Below are 22,987 nucleotides of genomic sequence, written 5' to 3' on the forward strand. Positions count from 1 at the left end.
GTTCGAGACCAGCCTGGCCAACATGGTGAAACCCCATCTCTACTGAAAATACAAAAATTAGCCTGGCATGGGTGGCGCGCGCCTGTAATCCCAGCTACTCGGGAGGCCGAGACGCGAGAATCGCTTGAACGCGGGAGGCAGAGGTTGCAGTGAGCCGAGATCTTCCCACTGCACTTCAGCCTTGGCGACAGAGCAAGACTCTGTCTCTAAATAAATAAAGGTAAACTGGCCCAGCGCGGTGGCTCACGCCTGTAATTCCAACACTTTGGGTGGCCGAGGGATGATTGCTTGCGTCCAGGAGTTCCAGGCCATGGCTCATGCCTGTAATTCCAACACTTGGGGTGGCTGAGAGAGGATTGCTTGCGCCCAGGAGTTCCAAGCCAGCCCAGGCAACATAGTGAGACCCCATCTCTACACAAAATACCAAGGGGGGGGGGGGGGGGAAGACCTAGCAGGGTGTGGTGGTGCCCACCTGTAGTCCCAGCTACTTGGGAGGCCAAGGTGGGAGGGTCGCTTGAGCCCGGGAGTTTGAGATCGCTCCATGCACTCCAGCCTGGGTGACAGAGCCAGACCCTGCCTCAAAATAATAACAATAATAATTGAAAAAATAAAAAAAGAAAGAGGTAAACGAAAAGCTTTTCAATAAATGGAAAGCTACACCATGGTCCTGGATACGAAAATTCAGCACAGTAAGATATGCGGAATATTTGTAAAAAGAAAATAAATGAATCATTACTCTTATGCATGAACTGGATCTTAAAACCATGATGCTGAGTGAAAATAGGAAGCCACAGAAGAATGATACTAGTATATTAGATTCAAAAACACATAAAATTTAATGATAAAGCAAGTGGAGAAGAAAGAGAAAATTCAGAATTGTGGTTACACAGCATAGAGGATCTCTGACTGAAATGGAATATTCTTTTTTTCTGTTTTTTTTTTTTTTTTTTTTTTTTTTGAGACAGGGTCTAGCTCTTTCACCCAGGCTGGAGCACAGTGGCACAATCACGGCTCACTGCCCTGATCCTCCACCTGCTGGGCTCAATCATCCTTCTGCCTCAACCTCCTGAGTAGCTGGGACTATAGGCCCACACCACCATACTCGGCTAATTTTACAAGGTCTCACCATGTTGCCCAGGCTGGTCTCAAACTCCTGGGCTCAAGTGAACCTCCTGCTTTGGCCTCACAGAGTGCTGGGATTACAGGCATGAGCCACTGTGCCTGGCCTGGAATATTCTATTTCTTTTTCTTTTTTTTTTTTTCGAGACCGAGTTTCGCTCTTATTGCCCAGGCTGGAGTGCAATGGCCCGATCTCGGCTCACCACAACCTCTGCCTCTGGGGTTCAAGCGATTCTGCTGCCTCAGCCTCCCAAGTAGCTGAGATTACAGGCATGTACCACCATGCCCTGCTAATTTTTTTATTTTTAGTAGAGATGGGGTTTCTCCATGTTGGTCAGGCTGGTCTTGAACTCCTGACCTCAGGTGATCCGCCTGTCTCATCCTCCCAAAGTGGTGGGATTACAGGCATGAACCACCGAGTCCGGCCTGGAATATTCTATTTATTTATTTATTTATTTATTATTTATTTATTTTTTTGAGACGGAGTCTCGCTCTGTCACCAGGCTGGAGTATAGTGGCACGATCTCTGCTCACCGCAGCCTCTGCCTCCTGAGTTCAAGCGATTCTCCTGCCTCAGCCTCCTGAGTAGCTGGGACTACAGGTATCCACCACCACACTCAGCTAATTTTTGTATTTTTAGTAGAGACAGGGTTTCACCATGTTGGCCAGGATAGTCTCGATCTCTTGACCTCGTGATCCGCCTGCCTCAGCCTCCCAAAGTGCTGGGATTACAGGCGTGAGCCACGGCGTCTGGCCTTTATTTTCAGAGTTGGGGTCTTGCTCTGTTGCCCAACCTCAAACTTCTGGCTTCAATCAACCCTCCCACCTTGGCCTCCAAAAGTGTTAGGATTGTAGACATGAGCCACCATGTCTGGCCAGGCTTCTTTTACTCTCATTATGTTGTGAGATTCAACCTTGTTGCAAATCACTAGGTTTGTTCATTCTCATTGCTGTCCAGTCTTCTACTGTGTTAATATACCAGCATTTATCCATTATATAGTTGTACTTCATATGGTTTTTGGTATGTATGGAATATTTCATCAAAATAATTTTAAAAATAAATAAATTACACATTAAAACTGTAATAACTGCATGAAGATCTGCCTTAGGAGTTTTTGCCGTTCAGAAGGATGAATCAGCCCGTTAGCCTTGTCCCTGAGTAATAATTTAATACACTTATTAGGGTTTCAGGAGAGGTCCGGGGTATGCCAGACAACCACAGGGAAAGTCATTCCAAATCATTTACGGGACACTGACTGGATACACAGTCTTGTGCTGGGTTCTGTGGAGGACCAACATAAAAACTCAAACTCAATTTCTTCACTCATAGCTGACATTTCTTTTCTTTTCTTTTCTTTTTCTTTTTTTTTTTTTTTTTTTTTTTTGAGATGAAGTCTTGCTCTGTCTCCCAGGCTGGAGTGCAGTAGCACGATCTCGGCTCACTGCAACCTCCGCCTCCCGGGTTCAAGCGATTCTGGTGCCTCTCAGCTTCCTAAGTAGCTGGGATTACAGGCACATGTCACCACGCCTGGCTAATTTTTGTATTTTTTGTAGAGACAGGGTTTCGCCATGTTGGCCACGCTGGTCTTGAACTCCTGACCTCAAGTGATCCACCCAACTCATGGCTTGACCTTTCTTAGGAGTGAAAGAGACCTCAGAATGTACTTCCAGACTGACAAGAGCTAGACAGGCAGGACCACTTCTCTGCATGGTTTTTTGCATGGAAAGTCTTTATTTGAGCCCCTTAGCTGATGTGGAATCAGAAGAGCAAAAAGGTCATCTTTAGAGTGGCCTGGGCTGGGTCCTTTTCTCTCCAGGATAGAAAAGTGGTGGTCACTTTATCCCTAGTAGACATGCTGCTGGGCTTTATCGCCCCAGCATTCCCATCCCCTCCAGAGCCCCTTGTCACTCCAGACCAGCGAGTGTGGGCCTTTATCTGGACTCTGCTTCCTCCCTGGGGACACCAGGTCTTGGAGCAAGAGAACTTGGCAGGCTCTCCCCATGGCAGTCTTATTCCTCCTCCTGTTCCTATGTGGAACTCCCCAGACTGCAGGTAAGGGGCAAGAGGTAAGGGATTCCTTAGCTATTTGCAAGGTTGGGGAGGGACTACTGCTCTTTCTCCTAGGAGCCTGGCGAAGGCATCTGACTCAAGAAGATAGAATTACCCCAACCGACCTCCTCCTGCCTCTGACACTAGGGAAGACCCAGAGGCAACGAGGGTCCAGGTTATGCAGTTTCCTTTATAAAATAAGAAGAATGAGTAAATGCTTCCAGAAAAGTAGAAATGAGTAGAAGAGATGTGGGCATTTGCCAACTTTCAGCCTTTTCCCTCTTGCCCTCAGACCCCCTCACTGGCTGGGGGAGAGAGGAGGAAAGCCCTTACCCTCTTCTCTCCACCTGTCTTATTTTTGTAGCTGTCACTTGAGAAATGTGGTCACCAGCCAGGCCTGTGCTGGGGGACCCCAGAAGGGAAGGAAGCCAGGGTTGAAGATCAAATGGGGGGTTATTGATCTGATGGAGGTCTCTGGCCTCATACAACCCTGTTCCCACAGACAACATGCAGGCCATCTATGTGGCCTTGGGGGAGGCAGTAGAGCTGCCATGTCCCTCACCACCTACTCTACATGGGGACGAACACCTGTCATGGTTCCGCAGCCCTGCAGCAGGCTCCTTCACCACCCTGGTAGCCCAAGTCCAAGTGGGCAGGCCAGCCCCAGACCCTGGAAAACCAGGAAGGGAATCCAGGCTCAGACTGCTGGGGAACTATTCTTTGTGGTTGGAGGGATCCAAGGAGGAAGATGCCGGGCGGTACTGGTGCGCTGTGCTAGGTCAGCACCACAACTACCAGAACTGGAGGGTGTACGACGTCTTGGTGCTCAAAGGTGAGTGGGGGCATGCAGACCAGGGGCTACTGTGGCCCAGGAAGTCCAGGTGAAGAACTGAGGAATCCCTCTCTCCCCCACAGGATCCCAGTTATCTGCAAGGGCTGCAGATGGATCCCCCTGCAATGTCCTCCTGTGCTCTGTGGTCCCCAGCAGACGCATGGACTCTGTGACTTGGCAGGAAGGGAAGGGTCCCGTGAGGGGCCGTGTTCAGTCCTTCTGGGGCAGTGAGGCTGCCCTGCTCTTGGTGTGTCCTGGGGAGGGGCTTTCTGAGCCCAGGAGCCGAAGACCAAGAATCATCCGCTGCCTCATGACTCACAACAAAGGGGTCAGCTTTAGCCTGGCAGGTAAACTGAGGAAGGAGACGGAAAGGGATGTTCTTTCACTTCAGCCTCCCAAGTAGCTGGAATTACAGGCGCCCGCCACCATGCCTGGATAATTTTTTGTACTTTTAGTAGAGACGAGATTTCACCATTTTGGCCAGGCTGGTATCAACCTCCTGACTTCTAGTGATCTGCCCGCCTCAGTCTCCCAAAGTGCTGGGATTATAGGCATGAGCCACCGCACCTTTAAATTTTTTGTAGAGACAGGATCTTGCTATGTTGCCCAGTCTGGTCTCAAACTACTGGCCTCAAATGATCCTCCTATCTTGGTCTCCCAAAGTGCTGGGGTTACAGGCATGAGCCATCACATCTGGCTATTTTTTCTTGAAAGAAAGGGTGAATTACTATAAAGGGTGTGAGGGGAAAGTGTGGTTATGGCTGGTGGTCTGCTCTGTAGTTGGTTGCCCATGTGTGAGCAGGGGGCATTGCCATTCTCTACTTTTTATTTTATTTTATTTTATTATTATTAGGCCAGGCATGGTAGCTCAATCCTGTAATCCCAGCACTTTGGGAGGCCGAAGCAGGCGGATCACTTGAGGTTGGGAGTTCAAGACCAGCCTGACTAACATGGAGAAATTCCGTCTCTACTAAAAATACAAAATTAGCCGGGTATGGTGGCACATGCCTCTAACCCCAGCTACTCTGGAGGCTGAGGCAGGAGAATCACTTGAACCTGGGAGGTGGAGGGCGCAGTGAGCCAAGATCACGCCATTGCACTCCAGCCTGGGCAACAAGAGCGAAACTCTATCTCAAAAAAAAAAATTGTGTTTTTAGTAGAGACGGGGTTTCACCATGTTGGCCAGGATGGCCTTGATCTCTTGACCTCATGATCTGCCTGCCTCAGTCTCCCAAAGTGTTAGGATTATAGGTGTGAGCCACCACGCCTGGCCTTTTTTTTTTTTTTTGGGGGGGATGGAGACTTGTTCTGTTGGCCAGGCTGGAATGCAGTGGCACGATCTTGGCTCACTGCAACCTCTGCCTCTTGGGTTCAAGCTATTCTCCCATCTCAGCCTCCTGAGTAGCTGGACTACAGGTGCCTGCCACCACGCCTGGCTAACTTTTGTGTGTGTGTGTGTGTGTGTTTTGTTTTGTTTTTTTTTTGAGACAGAGTCTCTCTCTGTCGCCAGGCTGGAGTGCAGTGGCGCGATCCCGGCTCACTGCAACCTCTGACTCCCTGGTTCAAGTGATTCTCCTGCCTCAGCCTCTCGAGTAGCTAGGATTACAGGCATATGCCACCACATCCAGCTAATTTTTGTATTTTTAGTAGAGCCGGGGTTTCACCATGTTGGCCAGAATAGTCTCAATCTCCTGACCTCGTGATCCGCCCGCCTTGGTCTCCCAAAGTGCTGGGATTACAGGTGTGAGCCACAGCGCCCGGCCTCTTTTTTGTGTTTTTAGTAGAGATGGGGTTTCACCATGTTGGTCAGGCTGGTCTCGACCTCCTGACCTCAGGTGATCCACCCACCTCGGCCTCCCAAAGTGCTGGGATTACAGGTGTGAACCACTGCGCCTGGCCTCAATTTTTATACTTTCAGTAGAGATGAGGTTTCATCATGTTGACCAGGCTGGTCTTGAACTCCTGACCTCAAGTGGTCTGCTCGCCTTGGCCTCCTAATGTGCTGGGATTATAGGCATGAGCCACTGTGCCTGGCCGCCATTCTCTATGGGTCGGGGTGAGAGGCCTGGAAAGGGGCAGAGTAGGGTGGAGGATATTGTGGGCAGGGAAGCTTACAAAGTCTTCTGTTGGAAGAGCCCACCAGACTGTGGAGGGGAAGCCTCTCTTTGGGGCACAGGGACAGGGCCCCTCACTGCCTCCCTCCCATCCCTCTGGTCTGGCCCTTACTACAGCCTCCATCGATGCTTCTCCTGCCCTCTGTGCCCCTTCCACGGGCTGGGACATGCCTTGGATTCTGATGCTGCTGCTCACAATGGGCCAGGGAGTTGTCATCCTGGCCCTCAGCATCGTGCTCTGGAGGCAGAGGGTCCGTGGGGCTCCAGGCAGAGGTGAGTCCCTCCCTCCCCAGGGGAAGAAGAGGGCACGTGGGTGGGAGGCAAAGGGCTAGGCTCACACCCTGCCTCTGTACCCCACCTCCTCTAGGGGAGGGGGCGAGGAACACGGCTCTAAGTTGTCTGCTGACTTCTCTTCTGTATCCCTGATGGCTCCTTCTCCCCAGATGCCTCGATTCCTCAGTTCAAACCCGAAATCCAGGTCTATGAGAACATCCATTTGGCCCGTCTTGGGTGAGGAACAGCTAGGGAACAGAGGCTTAAATCCTGGAGGGGACTGGGGATGGAGAGGAAACACGGGTTGGGTTGGGGATGGGCCCTCGTTCCTGAGGACATGAAAAGTAGAGGTATCCTTAATCTGTCTCTCTGGAAAACCCCACAGCCCACCTGCCCACAAGCCCAGGTGATTTTGGTGACATCTGCTGGGAAGTGTGACCTGCTGTCTCGCTGGCCATCTGGCACCTGGAAGATTCCTCGACAACCTTAGCAAGGGGGGCGGGACTGAGAGTTCGACTTCACCATCCAGCTGGCCTCCAGCAGCCACCAAGCTGTGTATGGGGAGGGGTGGGGGACTGAAGGAAAGGAGGAGCATGATTCTGTGATGTAACCTACAAAAAGGTTTGGTCTCCTGTCTTGTAGCAGCAGTGGAGGGATGGCCCTGAGCCCATAGTACTGTGGGGTTGAGGGGAGCCTGAGGTTGCTGGTGGGGGCAAGGAGGATGGGTGTGCACAGGGAGGAGACAGGAATCTGGAGACTTGAGCAATGGTGGGGAATCCATTGCAGTGGAGCTGAAGGACAAATGGGGAAAACGGGGGAAGAGAGAGAAGGGAAGAGACTCAAGTCAGAGAAAGTGGAAAGAGATGGACAGAGAGAGAAAAATAGAAGCACAAAGTGGGAGGATGGAGGGACAGAGAAAATGGAAAGCCTCAACCCATCTCTAAATTAAGCCAGACCCCCACTACCCCATGTCTCATCCTCACAAAGAAGAGAGGGAACAGGCATATTTAATCAACCCCAGACTTCCTCACATGCAAGGGGAGGGAACTGAGTCAGGATAGAGATGCCTGTGCTCGGCTCCCACCCGGGGCCCCCTCCTTATCCTTCCTTATCCTAGGCACACACTCTTCCCTGTGGCGCTTTACCGGGGCATTCAGAGCATGTGAGCAGCTATCGCCACTCTGGCACTTCCTTCCTGCTGCCCTGAGGTCACACCCTATTTCCCGGGGGCAGAGGGAGTGTCTACTCAGGCTGGCAGGCCCAGTGGGGGTGTGTTATTTATTGGGCCGGGGCCATGCTGGGATGTCTGTGAACCATGGACGAGTCTGGGCTGGTGAAGTGAGGGAGGGTATTGATGCTCCCAACTTGGCCATTCCCTAGTCTCAGGCAGAAATGAGCTGAGCTCCAGCCACACCCTCACAAGCAGCTCCACTGGGTGCCCTTTTGTGTCTCTGCTCAAGCTTGGGCCTTACTGGAGAAAAGCTTTCTCAGAAGTCTCACCTAAAGCCTTCAGGCTGCAGGGGCTTAAACTAAGCCATTGGCAAGAAAAAGGATGAAAATGACACAGATGGAGAATGAGGGGAGTGCCGTGGTCCAGGTTCCAGCTCCAGCCCAACCCACCAAGCAGCTACAGTTTGCTCTTAGAGCACACACACACAGACACACACACACACACACACTGCAGTATCTGCAGTATTACTGGACTCCTAGATAGACCTTTTATTAAAGGTACTCTTCATAGTCCCCCAAGCCCTCCATCCTGAGTTCCCCACCTACCACATTAGTCTTTCCTAGCAAGACTCTCCTCCTTACCATACCTGATGCTCCTTTGGTCCCCTTGCCTGAGATCCACAGTGTCATCAAAATGCCTGCCTTGCCAGTGACCTGGGCTGACACGGGGCATCAGCAATGGGCATCTAGAAAAGACAAAAGACACAGAATAGGTGTTCTTTATGAGGTTGGACTCTGGGCAGGTGCCTCCCCAGGCCTTGTGAGGGGTCTGTGAGGGGTCTGCTGAGAGATCTGGGGTCTCTGTACAAAATTAGGTTCTCGGGCATGTCTCAAAGTGTCTGTGCAGGTGTTTCCAGGGCCGCGGTGATGGCGGGGGGTATCCTGGGTTGGGGGCTGCAGATCCACGGAAGCTAGTGGAGGAGGTGTCCTCTCCCAGCGAAGCTGGCCACAAAGAGGGGCAGGGAGGCGAGGAGGCTGGTGAGCTGCTGTGGGGAAGCGGCTATGTTGCACAGGTCCTACTCGCAGCAGTGGTGCCACAGAGTGTAGGAGTGCAGCCAGTAGGTGGCATAGCCTGGCAGAGGGCACTGGGCCCTTGAGAGGCAGCTTTTTCACTCAGTGATCTCACTCTGGTCTGTGGGATGAAAGAGGCATGCTGAGGCGGGGGCCACAGGAAAGGCCGGATGGATGGAGGTAGGGAGCCTCCTGGAGAAGGGCCATTGGACCAGAGTCCTACCTGAAGTGCCAATACTGATGCCGCAAGCTTCATCGTCCTGACACTCGGTGGGAACAGGGTGGCAGGGTTTGGTGAAGCCACAGATGTAGCAGCGGAGCCTTCCCCGGGCAGGGGACATGGTGAGACCTGTTGAGGCAGCAGAGATTAGGAGAGCAGGAGAGGCAAACCCTCCCTGTGGGGCAGGCAGAGGCCAGATCCGGAGAGGGATCACAGAGAGAGGTGACACATGAAGAGGAGAGAGGAAAGCTGTGGAATAAGGGAGGAAAGCCGACAGAAGTAGAAAAAATAGCTGGGCGCAGTGGCTCACGCCTGTAATCCCAGCACTTTGGGAGGCCGAGGCGGGCTGATCATGAGGTCAGAAGATTGAGACCATCCTGGCTAACACGGTGAAACCCCGTCTCTACTAAAAATACAAAAAATTAGCCGGGCATGGTGGCACATGCCTCTAGTCCCAGCTACTTGGGAGGCTGAGGCAGGAGAATCTCTTGAATCTGGGTGGCTGAGGTTGCAGTGAGCCGAGATCATGCCACTGCACTCCAGCCTGGGTGACAGAACGAGACTCTGTCTCAAAAAAAAAAAGAGGGAGACGATGCAGGAAAAGAAACAGAGATGGAGGCAAGAGGGGTACAGGGATTGAGAGATGCGCAGACATGAACAGAAGCCACAAGAATCAGAGACCAACATAAAAAGAGTGAGACAAAAAGCCAGACCCAGCAGCAGGGAAGTTGAGGGGGTCAGTGAAAAAGTTAAGTAAATGGCACCAGAGACAGATAGGAAAATAGAAATTGACATTGACCAAAGGGCCCAGCACAGAAGCAACACGTGAAATAAGGGATAGGGGAGACAGGGGCGGATCAAAGATGCAGCAAGGGGGAGACAGTTATTCTCAAATGCCTTGAAAGGAAACTCTTCCTTTCCCACCTCGTCAGGCTGGCCTTCCCAGTGGCTGGTCTCCCTGAAGTCCCCCACTCCCCCAGCTCTCTTCTTGGCCTCTTCCAGCACCCACACCCCTCTCCTCCCCAGCCCTCAGGTTCCTCCACATGCCCTTGTCCCCACCCCCAGCCCCCTGACCACTGAAGGTTCCCCAGCCCACCCTTACCCAGTGCCCCACAGAGGAACAGCACGCAGAGGAAGATGCTGGAGGTGCCCATGGCCAGACACAGGCTCAGGAATCTGGGAGAGGTGATCTGCACCCCGAGATCCCGGGATTTGTAGAGTTGGAGCATTTGAGCAAGACAGGGAGGAACCAGTAAACAAACACACCTAGGGAGTGAATCTGGGGGGCGGAACCATGACCAGATTCACCAGCCTGACCCAGCAGGCAGCGGGGGTCCCCAGCCTGCCCCTGCAAGGAGTCTGCCCTTGCCTGGAGGGTCTCCTCTGCTCTCTCAGCATGTTGTCTCTGTAACTTAGCTTCCTCTCCTGCTCCTGAGTTGTGTCTGTCGCCTTCCCTCCTACTCCTCCCCCTCCCTCCCCATGTCTCAAGCTGCTCCCTGGCTCTCTCAGCTTCTCTCTGTCTTTGTTTTCTCTGTCTTTCCCCCTCAGTGCTTTCATGTCTCTCAAAGTCACCCTCCTAAACAGCCCCGGCGTGGATCTGTTTGAGTGTAGAATCAACAATACCCCCACCCACACACCCACACGCACACACAAAGCCCAGCTGTGTAAGGGCGGACCCCACCCAGCTTCAGATCCCTTTGATTCCCCCCAAGCTTCAACATTCCTACCCTGTAATTATCCCTGCCAGCTTTACTACCTTGGAGGAAAGAAATAACCACAGGTGGGGCTGGAGGGCCTGCAGATGTGCTTGCACTGGGGAGAAATCACTAGAAAGGAAGGCATGGATGGGATTTGGGGTAGCGGGGTGGTGATACAGCCTGGAAGGCTGGGGTTGAAGAGACTGGGAAGGAGGAAGGCTCATCTGGGGAATCAGAGCCAGCATGTACCAGGAGGAGTAAGACTAGGAACAGGGAGTGAAGATAGGGGAGACACAGGTGCCCAGGAGAGCAGCTCTTTTCAAAAATATTGATCTCAGGACCTCTTTACACTTTTCAAAGTTACTTAAGACTCTGAAGAGCTTTTCTTTATGAGGTTATATCAATATTTACTACATTAAAAATTAAAACAGAAAATTTAAAGTAGGTATTTATTGATTTATTTAAACAATAAAAATAATAAAGTATTACATGCTAACAAAATACAGTTTTGTGAAAAATAACTATTATTTCTCCACAGCACAGTGAGAAGCTGAGCATTGCTTTACATTTTTGTGAGTCTAGTGTCAGGCTTCGTGGGAGATGCCTGGGTTTTCCTATCTGCTTCTGCATTCAGTCTGTTGGGATATGTTGTTTTCGTTGAAGTCCAGTATATGAAGAAAATCTGACCTTACACAGATAGTTGCAAAAGGAGGACCCTCAAGGACCCTGTGAAAGGGTATCAGGGATCCTCAGGGGTTCTTCTTGGTCCACAGACTGCTGCTGAGGATAAAGGAGTTTGAGGACTCCAGAGGATGCTGAGAGCATGCTTTGGGGCCCCTCCCTGTCCCCACTGGGGCCCTTGGTGCCTGCTGGGGAGACTCTTTCCTCCTTTTTTATAGCCCTATAAAGCTCAAGGCACGGGGGATATAAGGCAGGCAGAGCCGGGCTGGGGAGGGGGGTGGGCAGGAGGTAGAGGCGGTCCTGACACGGGCAGACTGCGATGAAACCCCAGTTTGTTGGGATCTTGCTCAGCTCCCTGCTAGGGGCTGCCTTGGGTAAGGAGGCGGCCAGCTAGCTTCTCACACAGGCCTTCTGCCAGCCGGCTCCACCGAGGGCCCAGGTCCAGCGCCTCTTTTCTCCTGCCAGGAAACCGAATGCGGTGCTACAACTGTGGTGGAAGCCCCAGCAGTTCTTGCAAAGAGGCCGTGACCACCTGTGGCGAGGGCAGACCCCAGCCAGGCCTGGAACAGATCAAGCTACCTGGAAACCGTGAGTCCTCAGTTTCTCCCTCTTCCAGCAGCCTTTCCCTGCCTCCAGCCCCATGTCAATCCTTCTGGCTTCCAGAACCCTCCAGGCTCAGTCTGGCTCTGGGCAGATGGTGCAGCTGTTAGAGGAGAGCAGTCTGTACCCCTTCTGGCTCCTGGCACGGAGCCCCTGAGAGGCCCACAGTCCTTGTGCCCCCACTTCCCCACCTCCTTATTCTCCTAAAAGAATCTCATAGGCCCATTAGCTCACAAATGAAGAGCTCTGGCCCTGAAAGGCCAAAGTTAAAACCAAACTTCAAATTTTCGGCATTAGTTAAGGACCAGGGAGGGGTGTGTGTGTGTGTGTGTGTACATGTTTTTAATATTTTATTTTAACATAATTTTGGATTGACAGAAAAGTTGCAGAAATACTCAACTTCTCCTAATGCTAACATCTTACATAACCATAGCACAATTATCAAAATCACAAAATAACTGATACAATACTACTAACTAATCTACAGACTTTATTTGATTTAGCAAGATCCTACATTGCATTTAGCTCTCATGTCTTCTTAGTCTCCTCTGATCTGTGCCAGTTCTGTTTTTCTTTGTCTTTCATGACCCTGACACATTTGAAGAGCCCTGATAAATTATTTTATACCTGGAGTTTAAAAAATTACTTTTAGGGCCAGTGCAGTCACTTGCACCTGTAATCCCAGTGCTTTAGGAGGCCAAGGTGGGAGGACCACTTGAGCCCAAGAGTTGAGACCAGCCTGGGCAACATAGGGAGACCCTGTCTCTACAAAAACAAAAAACAAAAAAAAACCAAACAGATTAAAAAATTAGTTGGGTGTGGTGGCACATGCTTGTAGTCCTAGCTACTCAGGGGCTGAAGAGGGAGGATCGCTTGAGCCTGGGAGATTGAAGCTACAATGAGCCATGATCACGCCACTACACTCCAGCCTGGGGAACAAAATGAGACCCTGTCTCAAAAATAATAATAATAATAATTTTTAGGCTAGGCTTGGTGGCACACACTTGTAATCCCAGCACTTTGGGAGGCCAAGGCTGAAGAGTCACCTGAGGTCAGGAGTTTGACACCAGCCTGGGCAGCAAAGTGAGACCCCCATCTCTACAAAAAATGTTTTTAAAAAATTAGCCAGGCATAGTGGCACACACCTGTAATCTCAGCTTCCTGAGAGGCTGAGGCAGGAGGATTACTTGAGCCCAGGAGTTTGAGGCTATAGGGAGGTATGATTGCACCACCACACTCCAGCCTGAGTGAGAGAGCAAGATCTTTTCTCTAAAATTAAATAAAATCATTTTTAGGTTAAACAAAAATTACGTGCCGGATGCAGTGGCTCACGCCTGTAATCCCAGCACTTTGGGAGGCCAAGGCGGGTGGATAACCTGAGGTCGGGAGTTCAAGACCAGCCTGATCAACATGGAGAAATCTCGTCTCTACTAAAAATACAAAATTAGCTGGGTGTGGTGGTGCAAGCCTGTAATACCAGCTACTCGGGAACCTGAGGCAGGAGAATTGCTTGAACCCAAGAGGTGGAGGTCGCGGTGAGCCGAGATCACACCATTGCACTCCAGCTGGGCAATAAGAGTGAAACTCCGTCTCAAAAAAAAAAAATTACAGATACTTGAAATACTAAAAATTATTTTATAGAATGTCCCTCGATTTATATTTATCTGATATTTGCCATGATGAGATTGAGGTCATGCATTTTAAGCAAGAATACTGCAGAAGTGATGTTGCATCCTTCTTGCTGCATCACATCAGGAGTTTACAAGGTCAATGCATTAACTTTGATCACTTGGTTTCAGGGAGGTGTTTTTTGAGGGGGCTGAAAATCCCTTTGGGCTCCTTGAAATCACATCTGTTCTGCCCCAGAAGGCAAGTCCTGAAGCCAGGAGTCCAACACCCCAGTTTCATTCTCTCTCTCAGCCCCAGTGACCTTGATTCACCAACATCCAGCCTGCGTCGCAGCCCATCATTGCAATCAAGCGGAGACAGAGTCGGTGGGAGACGTGACTTATCCAGCCCACAGGGACTGCTACCTGGGAGACCTGTGCAACAGCGCCGTGGCAAGCCATGTGGCCCCTGCAGGCATTTTGGCTGCAGCAGCTACCGCCCTGACCTGTCTCTTGTCAGGACTGTGGAGCGGATAGGGGGAGTAGGAGTAGAGAAGGGAACAAGGGAGCAAGGGAACAAGGGACATCTGAACATCTAATGTGAGAAGACAAGCATCCTTCTGTGAGTCATTAAAATCTATGAACCACTCTACAGCTGACTGGAAAATTGCATCTATCTTTGGTTGATGGGAGGACTAAAAGGGTAATATGGGGCATCCAGGTTCTAGTTTGGGGGTTACCAAGCAACAGCGGGCTTAATTACAGTGGTGCACTCCTTAACCAACTAAACCCCAAAGGACAATGGCTTATCTGCCTTCTGTGGCTCCTGGATCCTGTTGCTGGGTTGAATCTTCCTTAGCAATGAGATTCACTGAGTGGGGTTGCCAGGGTTTTGTGAGCCTGAGTCTGGGTTTGCTCCCCTATTTCCCATTTGCAAGTTGGCTCCCAATAGGACTACTTTGAATTGAGAAAAGAAATGTAAAAACTGTGATAGGTAAAAACTGCTTGGTGCCCTACTTACTAACTAGGCTAGGTGAGGCCTTTGACTCTAACCTGAGAGAAACTGAAGAAACAGGGTCTCAGGCCCCATCTCCATGTGCCTCTCCTATCCTTTCTGGAGAGCCCTCAAGCCAGGCCGCACCTTCTTCTTGGCAATACATCAGGGGTGTGGCCTAAATTTAGGATATGAGTTGTTGTGTGCCACCTGGAGACACTGGAAGGGAGGATGAAGACCTGAAAAACCTGTTTCTCCATTTTCCCCAGCCCAGCCTCCCAGGGAACCTCCCTGAAGGATTCCTGTGTAAGGGAGGGAGATTGAGAGTATTATTTCCTGGGAGGTGACCTGACCCTTAGGTCTTCTTATAATAAATGTACATTTTATCAGACTCAGACATTTATTACTCAAAATGGAAAGAGATGAGTATGGGGGATGGCGTACATATGGGAGCCTGGGTTTGGGGAGTCAGCTCTGTACAGTGAGGTCATCAGGTCCTTGTGGGAGCCTTCACTGGGGACAAGACAGAAGCCCCATTTCAGGCCCAGATCCCAATCCCTCCTCAAGTAGGGGACAGCAGAGTATAGGAAGCAAAGTGGGGAGCCCTTCTAGGAGCCAATGGAGGTCCTGGAAGGAAGTGGGAAGGGACCCAGAAAAAGGAGAGTGAAGGGTGTGAGGTGGGAAGGATGGATGAGGAGACCACTCGGAACAGTGTTTAATTAAAGAAATGGGAGCTAGGGAGAGACGATTCTGTAAAGCCAGGGGATACAGAGACACAGGGAGAGAGGCTCAGGCCAAGGCAGGTGGGAGGAGGGGCAGCCAATGGAATGAGTCTCAGTGCAGCAGCCAGAGGCCAAGGCCAGCCAAGGAGGTAAGGAAGACAAGGCCCAGGGCTGGAGTGGGCCGGGGGCCTACGCTGTTGCAGTTGTCCTTGTTGCAGCAGCTGGTGTTATATGTCAGACCCAGCTTGCGGTTGGTTTGGTTGAAGGCCTCCTGACAGGGCTCTTCTGGTGTGCCACAGCGCAGATTGGAGAAAACCCACATCTTACCTAGGGGTGGGAATGGGCAGGGAATCAGCCAGGATGGGCACCTGGCATGCCTGTGTCCACCTCCCCACCCCATCCACCCACCTAGGCTTCCTTCCTTTCCAACTCTGTCCCTGGCCCTCCCCTTCTCTTTTCTCAGTCTGATCTTCCTTCTGCACATCCTTACCCACCACTCCCCCAGTCCTGGTTCTATCACTTGCTGGCCATGAGGCCTTGGACCTGTTACTGTCTCTGTTTTTTGTTTTTGTTTTTTTTTTTCAAGACAGAGTCTCACTCTCGCCCAGGCTGGAGTGCAGTGGTGCCATCTCAGCTCACTGCAACCTCCGCCTCCCAGGTTCAAGCGATTCTCCTGCCTCAGCCTCCCGAGTAGCTGGGATTACAGGCGCCCACCACCATGCCTGGCTAATTTTTGTATTTTTAGTAGAAATGAGGTTTCACCATGTTGGCCAGGCTGGTCTTGAACTCCTGACCTCAAGTGATTCAACCACCTTGGCCTCCCAAAGTGCTGGGATTACAGGCATGAGCCACCATGCCCGGCTGTGTTACTGTCTCTTTTTGAGGCCGTTTTCTCAGTATAATAATAGCACCCACATCACGGGGTTGTCATGAACATTAATTGAAAAAAAGGCATGCAAAGACATAGGATGTTGCCTGGCACACAACCATCTTTGGCCAAATATTATCATTGCTATAATCCTCTGCTTCTCCATCTCAGTCTTAGACCCATTTGGACCTCAGTCCTGGTCGTAGAGTCTCCCACCTCCCTGCTCACCCCACTAAGGAAGGGGATGTTACCAAGGTATGCATGTGTTGTCAGGCATTGCTGTCCTGGCTCCAGGCGGCAGGACTGCCGGTCCACACAGCCCAGCACAGGGACCTTGTAGCAGGAGTGACAGCGAATGTCAGCTGGGAAGACACAAGTCAGGCTGAGGTGATGGGGTCTCTGACTTACCTGGGGATAAGCTGAGCTGGGGGTGGGGGTGGAGGGTGGAGAAGAGCCCATCCCGTAGGTGCTCCAACCTGTTTGGCTGTTTGGTCTAGCAAGCACAGAGCAGGTGAGTGATGCAGGGAAAATGGAAAGTGGGCGGCAGGTAAGGGTAGAGCTGTTGCTTTGTGAAAGGCCCACGCCCTACATATCTTCCGTCACTCCACCCCGTTTGGAGGTGAGTCAAGAGGGACAGAGCTATGAAGAAAAACATGGGGCTGGAGATAGATGGAATGTGAGGAAGATACCAGGGGAAAGAATGTGGGTGGTGAAGGAGGAGATGGAAACTTGAAAGAAGGAGAAATAATAAAAATGAAAATCATGAGGGTTACAACACTGTCAGAAATGCCTTGGAACTTGAGGCTTGCGAGAAAGCCATCTGTGGCCAGCTTTAGCAATTTACAATTTACTCTTCACCTCCTGGAGCTGGCAAGAGTGTGGCAAGAGGAACCAGACCTGAATAGAATCCTCTCACCCCAGTAGCTCTTCAGCAGAAAGGAATGATACCTGAGAGACAGATCACCAGATTCCATCTTAGCACCTTATCAAAATGGAGAGGGTGGATACAGAGGGTGGATACAGAAGGTGGCACCCCAAGTTTCCTGCTTCAGTTAATTCAAGGTTTGGGCAGGCAAGATTTGGTGATGCAGGGTCCAAGGGTGGAGGAGCCTGGTAAGTGTACCTCAGTGAAATCCACTTCACCCTGGAGGTAAGTGGCCCATGGAGGCTCTTAGATGTCACTGCAACCATCTAGAAAGTTTGTATCCCCAGTATGGGAGGGGGTATGCAACCCAGGAGGGGAGTAGGGGGTATCTAGGAAAGGCCATGGCTGAGAGACTGAACATGTGAGTCCCTGATGGAGTAGATGGGGAGGGTAGGTTACAAAAGGAGCCTGGGGCTGGATGCCTAGGTCTTCGAGAGGACACCTTACTGAGCACAGCAGATAGAGGAGAAGGCAGGTAAGCTAGACTCTGGAGAGTTGCATATTGAAGTGGGGCTGGTTGGGGAACTGGATACCAGAGTTTCCAAGGAGGAGACACCTTGGAGTGGGGAACAGGGGACCCAGAGCCCTGGCAGGTGAGAGAAATGGGTCTTTCTTGGAGGTGGGGAGGATGGATGGAGACCTGGCTTTTTGAGATATAGAGCAAGGAGGCTGTCATAGGGAAGCCTGGTCTTGGTGGCACAGGAGAGCTGAGCCAGTTGGGACTGGGGGTGTTGGGATCCCGAGTGGTGGGTAGGGCCGGGAAGTGGGTAGAGCAGGGTGTAAAGGTCCTGACCAGGCAAACCAGGTCTTTGGGGCCCCCAGGTGCTCACCTGAGACCCAGCAGAGCAGAGCAGACAGGTTGAGCAGCATAAGGGCTTTCATGGCGAGGGTCCTGAGAATGGTGGCAACCACAGCAGCTGATAGAGTAGATTTTCAAGGATCCAGCTCTAGGAGTTGAGTGGCCTTTTTGGAATTTATAAACCCAAAGGCTCCTCCCTTCCCTGCCTCTGGTAGCCCCTCCCTTCTCACTTACTACGCAGCTGACCAGAGAAAAGACAAGGGGTGGGAAGGCACTGAGCAGGACTGAGTGGGGAGTAGGGATGGGAGAGAGGGATGGGGGAGGGCAGGTGCCACTAGTGGCCAATGCCATTGTGGTTCTTGGTTTCAGGCCAAGATGCCCTTCCTGGTCCCCAGCTAAGAGTCCTGCCGCTCAGTCCTCTGAATGAGCATCATCAAAGGCCTCTGTGATTTACAGTGTCCATGGTGGCAGCTTCTGCTGGTTCCTGGAAAATGGACAAAAGGATGTGGCCCAAATTAATTGCTGAATTTGGGTCCCTGGGTCCCTGCTGGGCATTGATAGGGGCATGCTGGTGGAAATTGGGGGAGGAATGGGTCAAATTAATCTCCATTCAGCCCCCACTCAGTCTTTCCAATGCCTGCTCAGCAATAAGTGACTCACTGATGGCTTCTGTGATGCCACAGCAGCAGAGGCAGGGGCTGGGGCTACTCATCCAGGAGAGCCACCACAGGTCTGCTAAGTAGGGGCTGCCTCAGGCTCCCATGAAGGTTCTCAGGACGTCACCCGTGCTCCACTTGCGCTTGGTGTGGCCTTGTTGCTCCAGTCCAGCAGCAGCAATTGTCCTAGGTGTGGCTGTGTGCACCTGCTCCAAAGCACCTCCCCAGTCAAAACCTGCCAACTTGGGCAGGGTACCAAGGCAGGAGGAACAGCATGGGCACAGAGAGGTGAGGTAGAAGCTAAAATAAGAATAGAAATAGTAGGCCGGGTGTGGTGGCTCACGCCTGTAATCTCAGCACTTTGGGAGGCCGAGGTGGGTGGATCACAAGGTCAAGAGATCGAGACCATCCTGGCCAACATGGTGAAACCCCATCTCTACTGAAAATACAAAAATTAGTCAGGTGTGGTGGCGTGCACCTGTAGTTCCAGCTACTCAGGAGGCTGAGACAGGAGACTCACTTGAATCCAGGAGCCGGAGGTTGCAGTGAGTCGAGATTGCACTCCAGCCTGGCCACAGAGCAAGACTCTGACTCAAAAAAAAAAAAAAAAAAAAAAAAAAGAATAGAAATAGTAATAATAATGGCAAGCACTTACATAGTGATCCTATGTATTCTAAGCAGTTTACATGTATTACTTTATTTCGTTATCACAATCCCCTACAAAATAGCAGTTTTTGTTGTTGTTGTTTTTGAGACAGGGTCTGGCTGGCTCTGTCGCCCAGGCTGGAGCGCAATGGCCTGATCACAGTTCACTGCAACCTCGACCTCCTGAGCTCAAGCGATCCTCCCTCCTCAGCCTCCTAAGTAGCTGGGATTACAGGCGCACCTGAAAAGTTAAGCAGGCCAAAGCATTTGTGTAAATGGCCCGAGCACACATTTTAAGTGAGAACCATTTGAAGACTCCGAGTTTGCCTGCGAGGATTCCCAAAGGGATCTGGGCAGCTGGTGGTCCCGCCCCCTCTCTTATCGGAGCCCCCCAGCCCCTCCGTTCTCCCCACCCCTAACTTCCCTCCGGTCCCCCCCCAACCCGCCCCACGCCGCTGATTCGCTCGCAGCTTCTCCTCACCACATCCTAACCATGGCTGTGTTTCTGCAGCTGCTACCGCTGCTGCTCTCGAGGGCCCAAGGGAACCCTGGGGGTAAGCGATCCCTGGGAGAGTTGTGATAGACGCAGAGGGGCTGAAGCAAGAAAGGTGCCGCCTAGTAGGGTGGGTTGTGTGTGGGAAGATCCAGGATGGCTGGAGTGCAGAACAGAGAAGAGAAAGAGGAGACGGGATGGAGGGTCGTCTTGCCCTGTGGACGTGCCCTAACCACAGCCTCCGGCCTCTCCTAGCTTCTCTGGACGGCCGCCCTGGGGACCGGGTGAATCTCTCCTGCGTAGGAGTCTCTCATCCCATCCGCTGGGTCTGGGCGCCCAGCTTCCCGGCCTGCAAGGGCCTGTCCAAAGGACGCCGACCGATCCTGTGGGCCTCTTCGAGCGGGACCCCCACCGTGCCTCCCCTCCAGCCTTTCTTCGGCCGCCTACGCTCCCTGGACTCTGGTATCCGGCGGCTGGAGCTCCTCTTGAGCGCGGGGGACTCGGGCACTTTTTTCTGCAAGGGCCGCCACGAGGACGAGAGCCGTACAGTGCTTCACGTGCTGGGGGACAGGACCTATTGCAAGGCCCCCGGGCCTACCCATGGTAGGTCCAGGCCTGTGCGCACAAGGGTACTTAACTCCGACACATACCCGGAGGAGGGAAGAGGGCCTTGGCTGGGGGTTCTTGAGCGGGACTGCTGGCTGTCCCTCGTCAAACCCCTGACCTCAGCATCCCTCCCCGCCACGCCTTTCCCCCAGGGTCCGTGTATCCCCAGCTCCTGATCCCGCTGCTGGGCGCTGGGTTGGTGCTCGGACTGGGAGCTTTGGGCCTGGTCTGGTGGCTGCACAGGTGAGCAGGAGGGACCCGGCCTCGTTAAATGGGGAGTGACCAGAGGTGGAAGGGGCAGGACCAGAACCTTCGCAAAAGAAAGAGCTAGACCTAGAGCTCTGGTCCTGGCTTGGCGAAGAATGGGAGAGGTCAAAGGTGGGAGCGAGGCCGCTGGCTGGTGAGTAGAGCCCCACCAGAGGAGATGAGCTGGAAGTGCAGCAGAGTTAGAGCCTGGGCTGGACTGTCGGTGGGGTAGAGTCTAAGTTGTTTCCGGTCTGAGCCTTCAAGTTGCTGGGCTGTCCTTGGCGTGGCGAGTCCCAGGAGAACCAGCGAGACAAGACTGGTGGTTCTCAAAGACTCATATGTCCCTTACAGGCGCCTGCCCCCGCAACCGATTCGACCACTCCCTAGATTTGGTGAGACTAATTCCACCCCATTTTCTTTCTCCTACATGCCCACTCCCCACCCCTCAATTCCTGAGTCTGAGCCCTTGCTGGGAGCAGACACGTTGGTCACCTTCTCTCCATCCTTCAGCTCTGTCCCCCCCACATAGCTCCACTTGTGAAAACCGAGCCCCAGAGGCCAGTAAAGGAGGAAGAGCCCAAGATTCCAGGGGACCTGGACCAGGAACCGGTAAGGGCATGGGGATGGGAAGGGGATAGCCAGAATCTCTGAGGAAAATGGACCAAAAAAAAAAAAAAAAAAAAAAAAAGGCCTGAACCCCAAGGAAGACTGTGGAGACCATCTTGTCTTCCTCCCCTTCCTCCTCCAGAGCCTGCTCTATGCGGATCTGGACCATCTAGCCCTCAGCAGGCCCCGCCGGCTGTCCACAGCGGACCCTGCTGATGCCTCCACCATCTATGCAGTTGTAGTTTGAAGGGAAGCCCTTACTCCAAACCTCCCAAGCTAGGGGATCCCAGCTCCCCATAATCCCTCTCCCCTCCTTGGTCCCTCACCTGGAAGAGGAAGGCACCATGGTATAGAAATAAGTGCTAGACTGGGAGTTGGGAGACCTGGGTTCCAGGCTGTCTGCCACTGATCTTACTTCTAAACTTACTCCCGTCTCTCCTATAACCTCCATGTCTCCCTCACCACCAGTGTCCTCTCTATACCCAATCAAGCCCTAGCTCCTTTTTTTTTTTTTGAGACGGAGTCTCGCTCTGTTGCCCAGGCTGGAGTGCAGTGGCACCATCTCCCTCACTGCAAGCTCCGCCTGCCGGGTTCACACCATTCTCCTGCCTCAGGCTCCTGAGTAGCTGGGACTACAGGCGCCCGCCACCACGCCCAGCTAATTTTTTGTATTTTTAGTAGAGACGGGGTTTCACTGTGTTAGCCAGGATGGTCTTGATCTGCTAACCTTGTGATCCACCCGCCTCGGCCTCCCAAAGTGCTAGGATTACAGGCGTGAGCCACCACGCCCGGCCTGATTCTTTAAGCTGTTTTTCTTTGTTGCTGGTGTTTTCTTTTTGGACTCCTCTTCCTTGCTCCATATCCCTACAGTATTTCCCACCATTCTAGGGTTGTCCCTTTCTCTTCTTCTGGGACACTCTCATCTACAGTCAGTCCTCAGCCCCCTCCTCTGCAAATGACACTCAGAACTCTCTCTGGCTCAGATCTCAGATTTGGGATTAACAAACTTCCACTTAGACATTCTGCCTGACTGACCTCAGGCATTTCGCAGTCCGAATGTCAAACCCAACTCATTGTCATCTCTGAAGCTGCTCACTTAATTCTCCTCTGTATTCTCTTTAACAACCCAGTTGCCCAACCCAGAAACTGGGAGTCACGCAGACCTCCTTTCTCTCTTACTCCCACACAATGAGCCATGAAGTCCAGTCTTTCTATCTTAACATCACTGTCAAACCCACACTGTATTCCATGCCCAGCGCTGCCACGTGAATGTACTCTGCTCACTTCCTTCCTGGATTACCCATAGCCCCACCTCATCCTCCTACCCTTGCTTTCCTCCCTGAAGTCAGAGAGATCCTACTCAAGAGATAACTGCTCCTGACAGCCCTTATTACAGAACTGAAGTACTCTCCTTAGCTTCAGCTCTGTGCCCACATGCCTTGGCTTTGGATACAAGGTACTACAGCACTTTGTCCACTCTCCAGGCTTACCTGTGTCATTCCATGTGCACATCTTAGAAAATGCCAGCCTTAGAGAATTCTCCCTAGCCCCAAAATATCTTTGCCCAGTGCAATTCCTTCTTCCTGTATTGCCCCTTTCCCTCCTTCACACTATCTGCCTGGCTAATTCTTATTTATCCTTAGTTCAAGTATGGCCTTTTCTGGGAAGGTGACCCTCCTTGGCCACCCCTTGCATATACTTTGATGCCCTAGGGCACACCCCCTTTATTTCCCTCATAGAAACAGCCTTCTGTAAATTGTTCCATGACAACCTGTATTTCAATTTGTAAGAAATTTGCATGTACTGTGAGCTCCCCAACGTCAGGAGACTGACCCTTTTGATATCATTGCTAAGCCTCATTAAATGAATGAATGAAAATGAATGTCCCTGGAAGTGTCATTTCTTTTTCTTTATCAAATAGGGGTGGACTGGTAATCTACCAGTCTCTGAATCATCTAACATTTAGATAAATTCAGTGAGCAATCCACCCATA

At 51.7% G+C, this 22,987-nt stretch overlaps 4 protein-coding genes and 1 pseudogene across 7 annotated transcripts; 3 read left to right on the forward strand and 2 right to left on the reverse strand.

Annotated features, from left to right (window-relative positions):
• Positions 1-3,003: 3,003 nt before the first annotated feature.
• On the forward strand, positions 3,004-6,889 carry LY6G6F (lymphocyte antigen 6 family member G6F). The gene is made up of 6 exons (XM_527344.7): positions 3,004-3,172; positions 3,672-4,001; positions 4,085-4,348; positions 6,233-6,388; positions 6,559-6,625; positions 6,774-6,889. Exons 1-6 carry the CDS (start codon positions 3,121-3,123, stop codon positions 6,796-6,798), a joined length of 894 nt encoding a protein of 297 aa, XP_527344.2. The 5' UTR covers positions 3,004-3,120; the 3' UTR covers positions 6,799-6,889.
• A 1,542-nt stretch (positions 6,890-8,431) lies between these two features.
• LOC744919 (lymphocyte antigen 6G6e-like) lies at positions 8,432-10,256 on the reverse strand (annotated as a pseudogene). The gene is made up of 3 exons (XR_010157681.1): positions 9,952-10,256; positions 8,842-8,978; positions 8,432-8,730 (listed from the first exon to the last, which is right to left on the reverse strand). The product of XR_010157681.1 is annotated as a lymphocyte antigen 6G6e-like (transcript).
• Positions 10,257-11,480: 1,224 nt separating this feature from the next.
• On the forward strand, positions 11,481-14,086 carry LY6G6D (lymphocyte antigen 6 family member G6D). The gene is made up of 3 exons (XM_016955163.4): positions 11,481-11,601; positions 11,693-11,815; positions 13,748-14,086. The coding sequence occupies exons 1-3, from the start codon at positions 11,547-11,549 to the stop codon at positions 13,969-13,971; spliced, it is 402 nt and encodes a 133-aa protein (XP_016810652.1). The 5' UTR covers positions 11,481-11,546; the 3' UTR covers positions 13,972-14,086.
• A 728-nt stretch (positions 14,087-14,814) lies between these two features.
• On the reverse strand, positions 14,815-18,128 carry LY6G6C (lymphocyte antigen 6 family member G6C). Its single transcript, XM_016955165.4, has 3 exons — positions 17,774-18,128; positions 16,270-16,380; positions 14,815-15,477 (listed from the first exon to the last, which is right to left on the reverse strand). Exons 1-3 carry the CDS (start codon positions 17,823-17,825, stop codon positions 15,263-15,265), a joined length of 378 nt encoding a protein of 125 aa, XP_016810654.2. The 5' UTR covers positions 17,826-18,128; the 3' UTR covers positions 14,815-15,262.
• Positions 18,129-19,346: 1,218 nt separating this feature from the next.
• MPIG6B (megakaryocyte and platelet inhibitory receptor G6b) lies at positions 19,347-22,876 on the forward strand. Of its 3 annotated transcripts, none has more exons than XM_001158856.7 (6): positions 19,347-19,597; positions 19,792-20,139; positions 20,295-20,385; positions 20,740-20,780; positions 20,899-20,997; positions 21,137-22,876. In XM_001158856.7, the coding sequence occupies exons 1-6, from the start codon at positions 19,537-19,539 to the stop codon at positions 21,208-21,210; spliced, it is 714 nt and encodes a 237-aa protein (XP_001158856.1). In that variant the 5' UTR covers positions 19,347-19,536; the 3' UTR covers positions 21,211-22,876. The 3 variants fall into 3 exon arrangements, with proteins under 3 accessions (XP_001158856.1, XP_001158905.1, XP_001158816.1); XM_001158905.6 differs by having other exon boundaries at positions 19,441-19,597; positions 20,918-20,997; positions 21,137-21,338; XM_001158816.6 differs by lacking the exon at positions 20,295-20,385 and having other exon boundaries at positions 19,441-19,597; positions 21,137-21,338.
• Positions 22,877-22,987: the final 111 nt, after the last annotated feature.

Source organism: Pan troglodytes, chromosome 5, assembly GCF_028858775.2.
Source record: "Pan troglodytes isolate AG18354 chromosome 5, NHGRI_mPanTro3-v2.0_pri, whole genome shotgun sequence".
Classification (NCBI taxonomy): Eukaryota; Metazoa; Chordata; class Mammalia; order Primates; family Hominidae; genus Pan; species Pan troglodytes.

Excerpts from the sequence above, each read along its gene's own strand:
- MPIG6B (XM_001158905.6), top strand. The coding sequence starts at position 19,537 with ATGGCTGTGTTTCTGCAGCTGCTACCGCTGCTGCTCTCGAGGGCCCAA. Across the intron at positions 20,386-20,739 it reads CTGGTCTGGTGGCTGCACAG|GCGCCTGCCCCCGCAACCGA; the intron begins GTGAGCAGGAGG and ends TGTCCCTTACAG. Across the intron at positions 20,781-20,917 it reads TCGACCACTCCCTAGATTTG|CTCCACTTGTGAAAACCGAG; the intron begins GTGAGACTAATT and ends CCCCCCACATAG.
- LY6G6C (XM_016955165.4), bottom strand. The coding sequence starts at position 17,825 with ATGAAAGCCCTTATGCTGCTCAACCTGTCTGCTCTGCTCTGCTGGGTC. Across the intron at positions 16,381-17,773 it reads TCTGCTCTGCTGGGTCTCAG|CTGACATTCGCTGTCACTCC; the intron begins GTGAGCACCTGG and ends GTGTCTTCCCAG. Across the intron at positions 15,478-16,269 it reads GACAACACATGCATACCTTG|GTAAGATGTGGGTTTTCTCC; the intron begins GTAACATCCCCT and ends TCCCACCCCTAG.
- LY6G6F (XM_527344.7), top strand. The coding sequence starts at position 3,121 with ATGGCAGTCTTATTCCTCCTCCTGTTCCTATGTGGAACTCCCCAGACT. Across the intron at positions 6,389-6,558 it reads CCGTGGGGCTCCAGGCAGAG|ATGCCTCGATTCCTCAGTTC; the intron begins GTGAGTCCCTCC and ends CCTTCTCCCCAG. Across the intron at positions 6,626-6,773 it reads ATCCATTTGGCCCGTCTTGG|CCCACCTGCCCACAAGCCCA; the intron begins GTGAGGAACAGC and ends AAAACCCCACAG.
- LY6G6D (XM_016955163.4), top strand. The coding sequence starts at position 11,547 with ATGAAACCCCAGTTTGTTGGGATCTTGCTCAGCTCCCTGCTAGGGGCT. Across the intron at positions 11,602-11,692 it reads CCTGCTAGGGGCTGCCTTGG|GAAACCGAATGCGGTGCTAC; the intron begins GTAAGGAGGCGG and ends TTCTCCTGCCAG. Across the intron at positions 11,816-13,747 it reads GATCAAGCTACCTGGAAACC|CCCCAGTGACCTTGATTCAC; the intron begins GTGAGTCCTCAG and ends TCTCTCTCTCAG.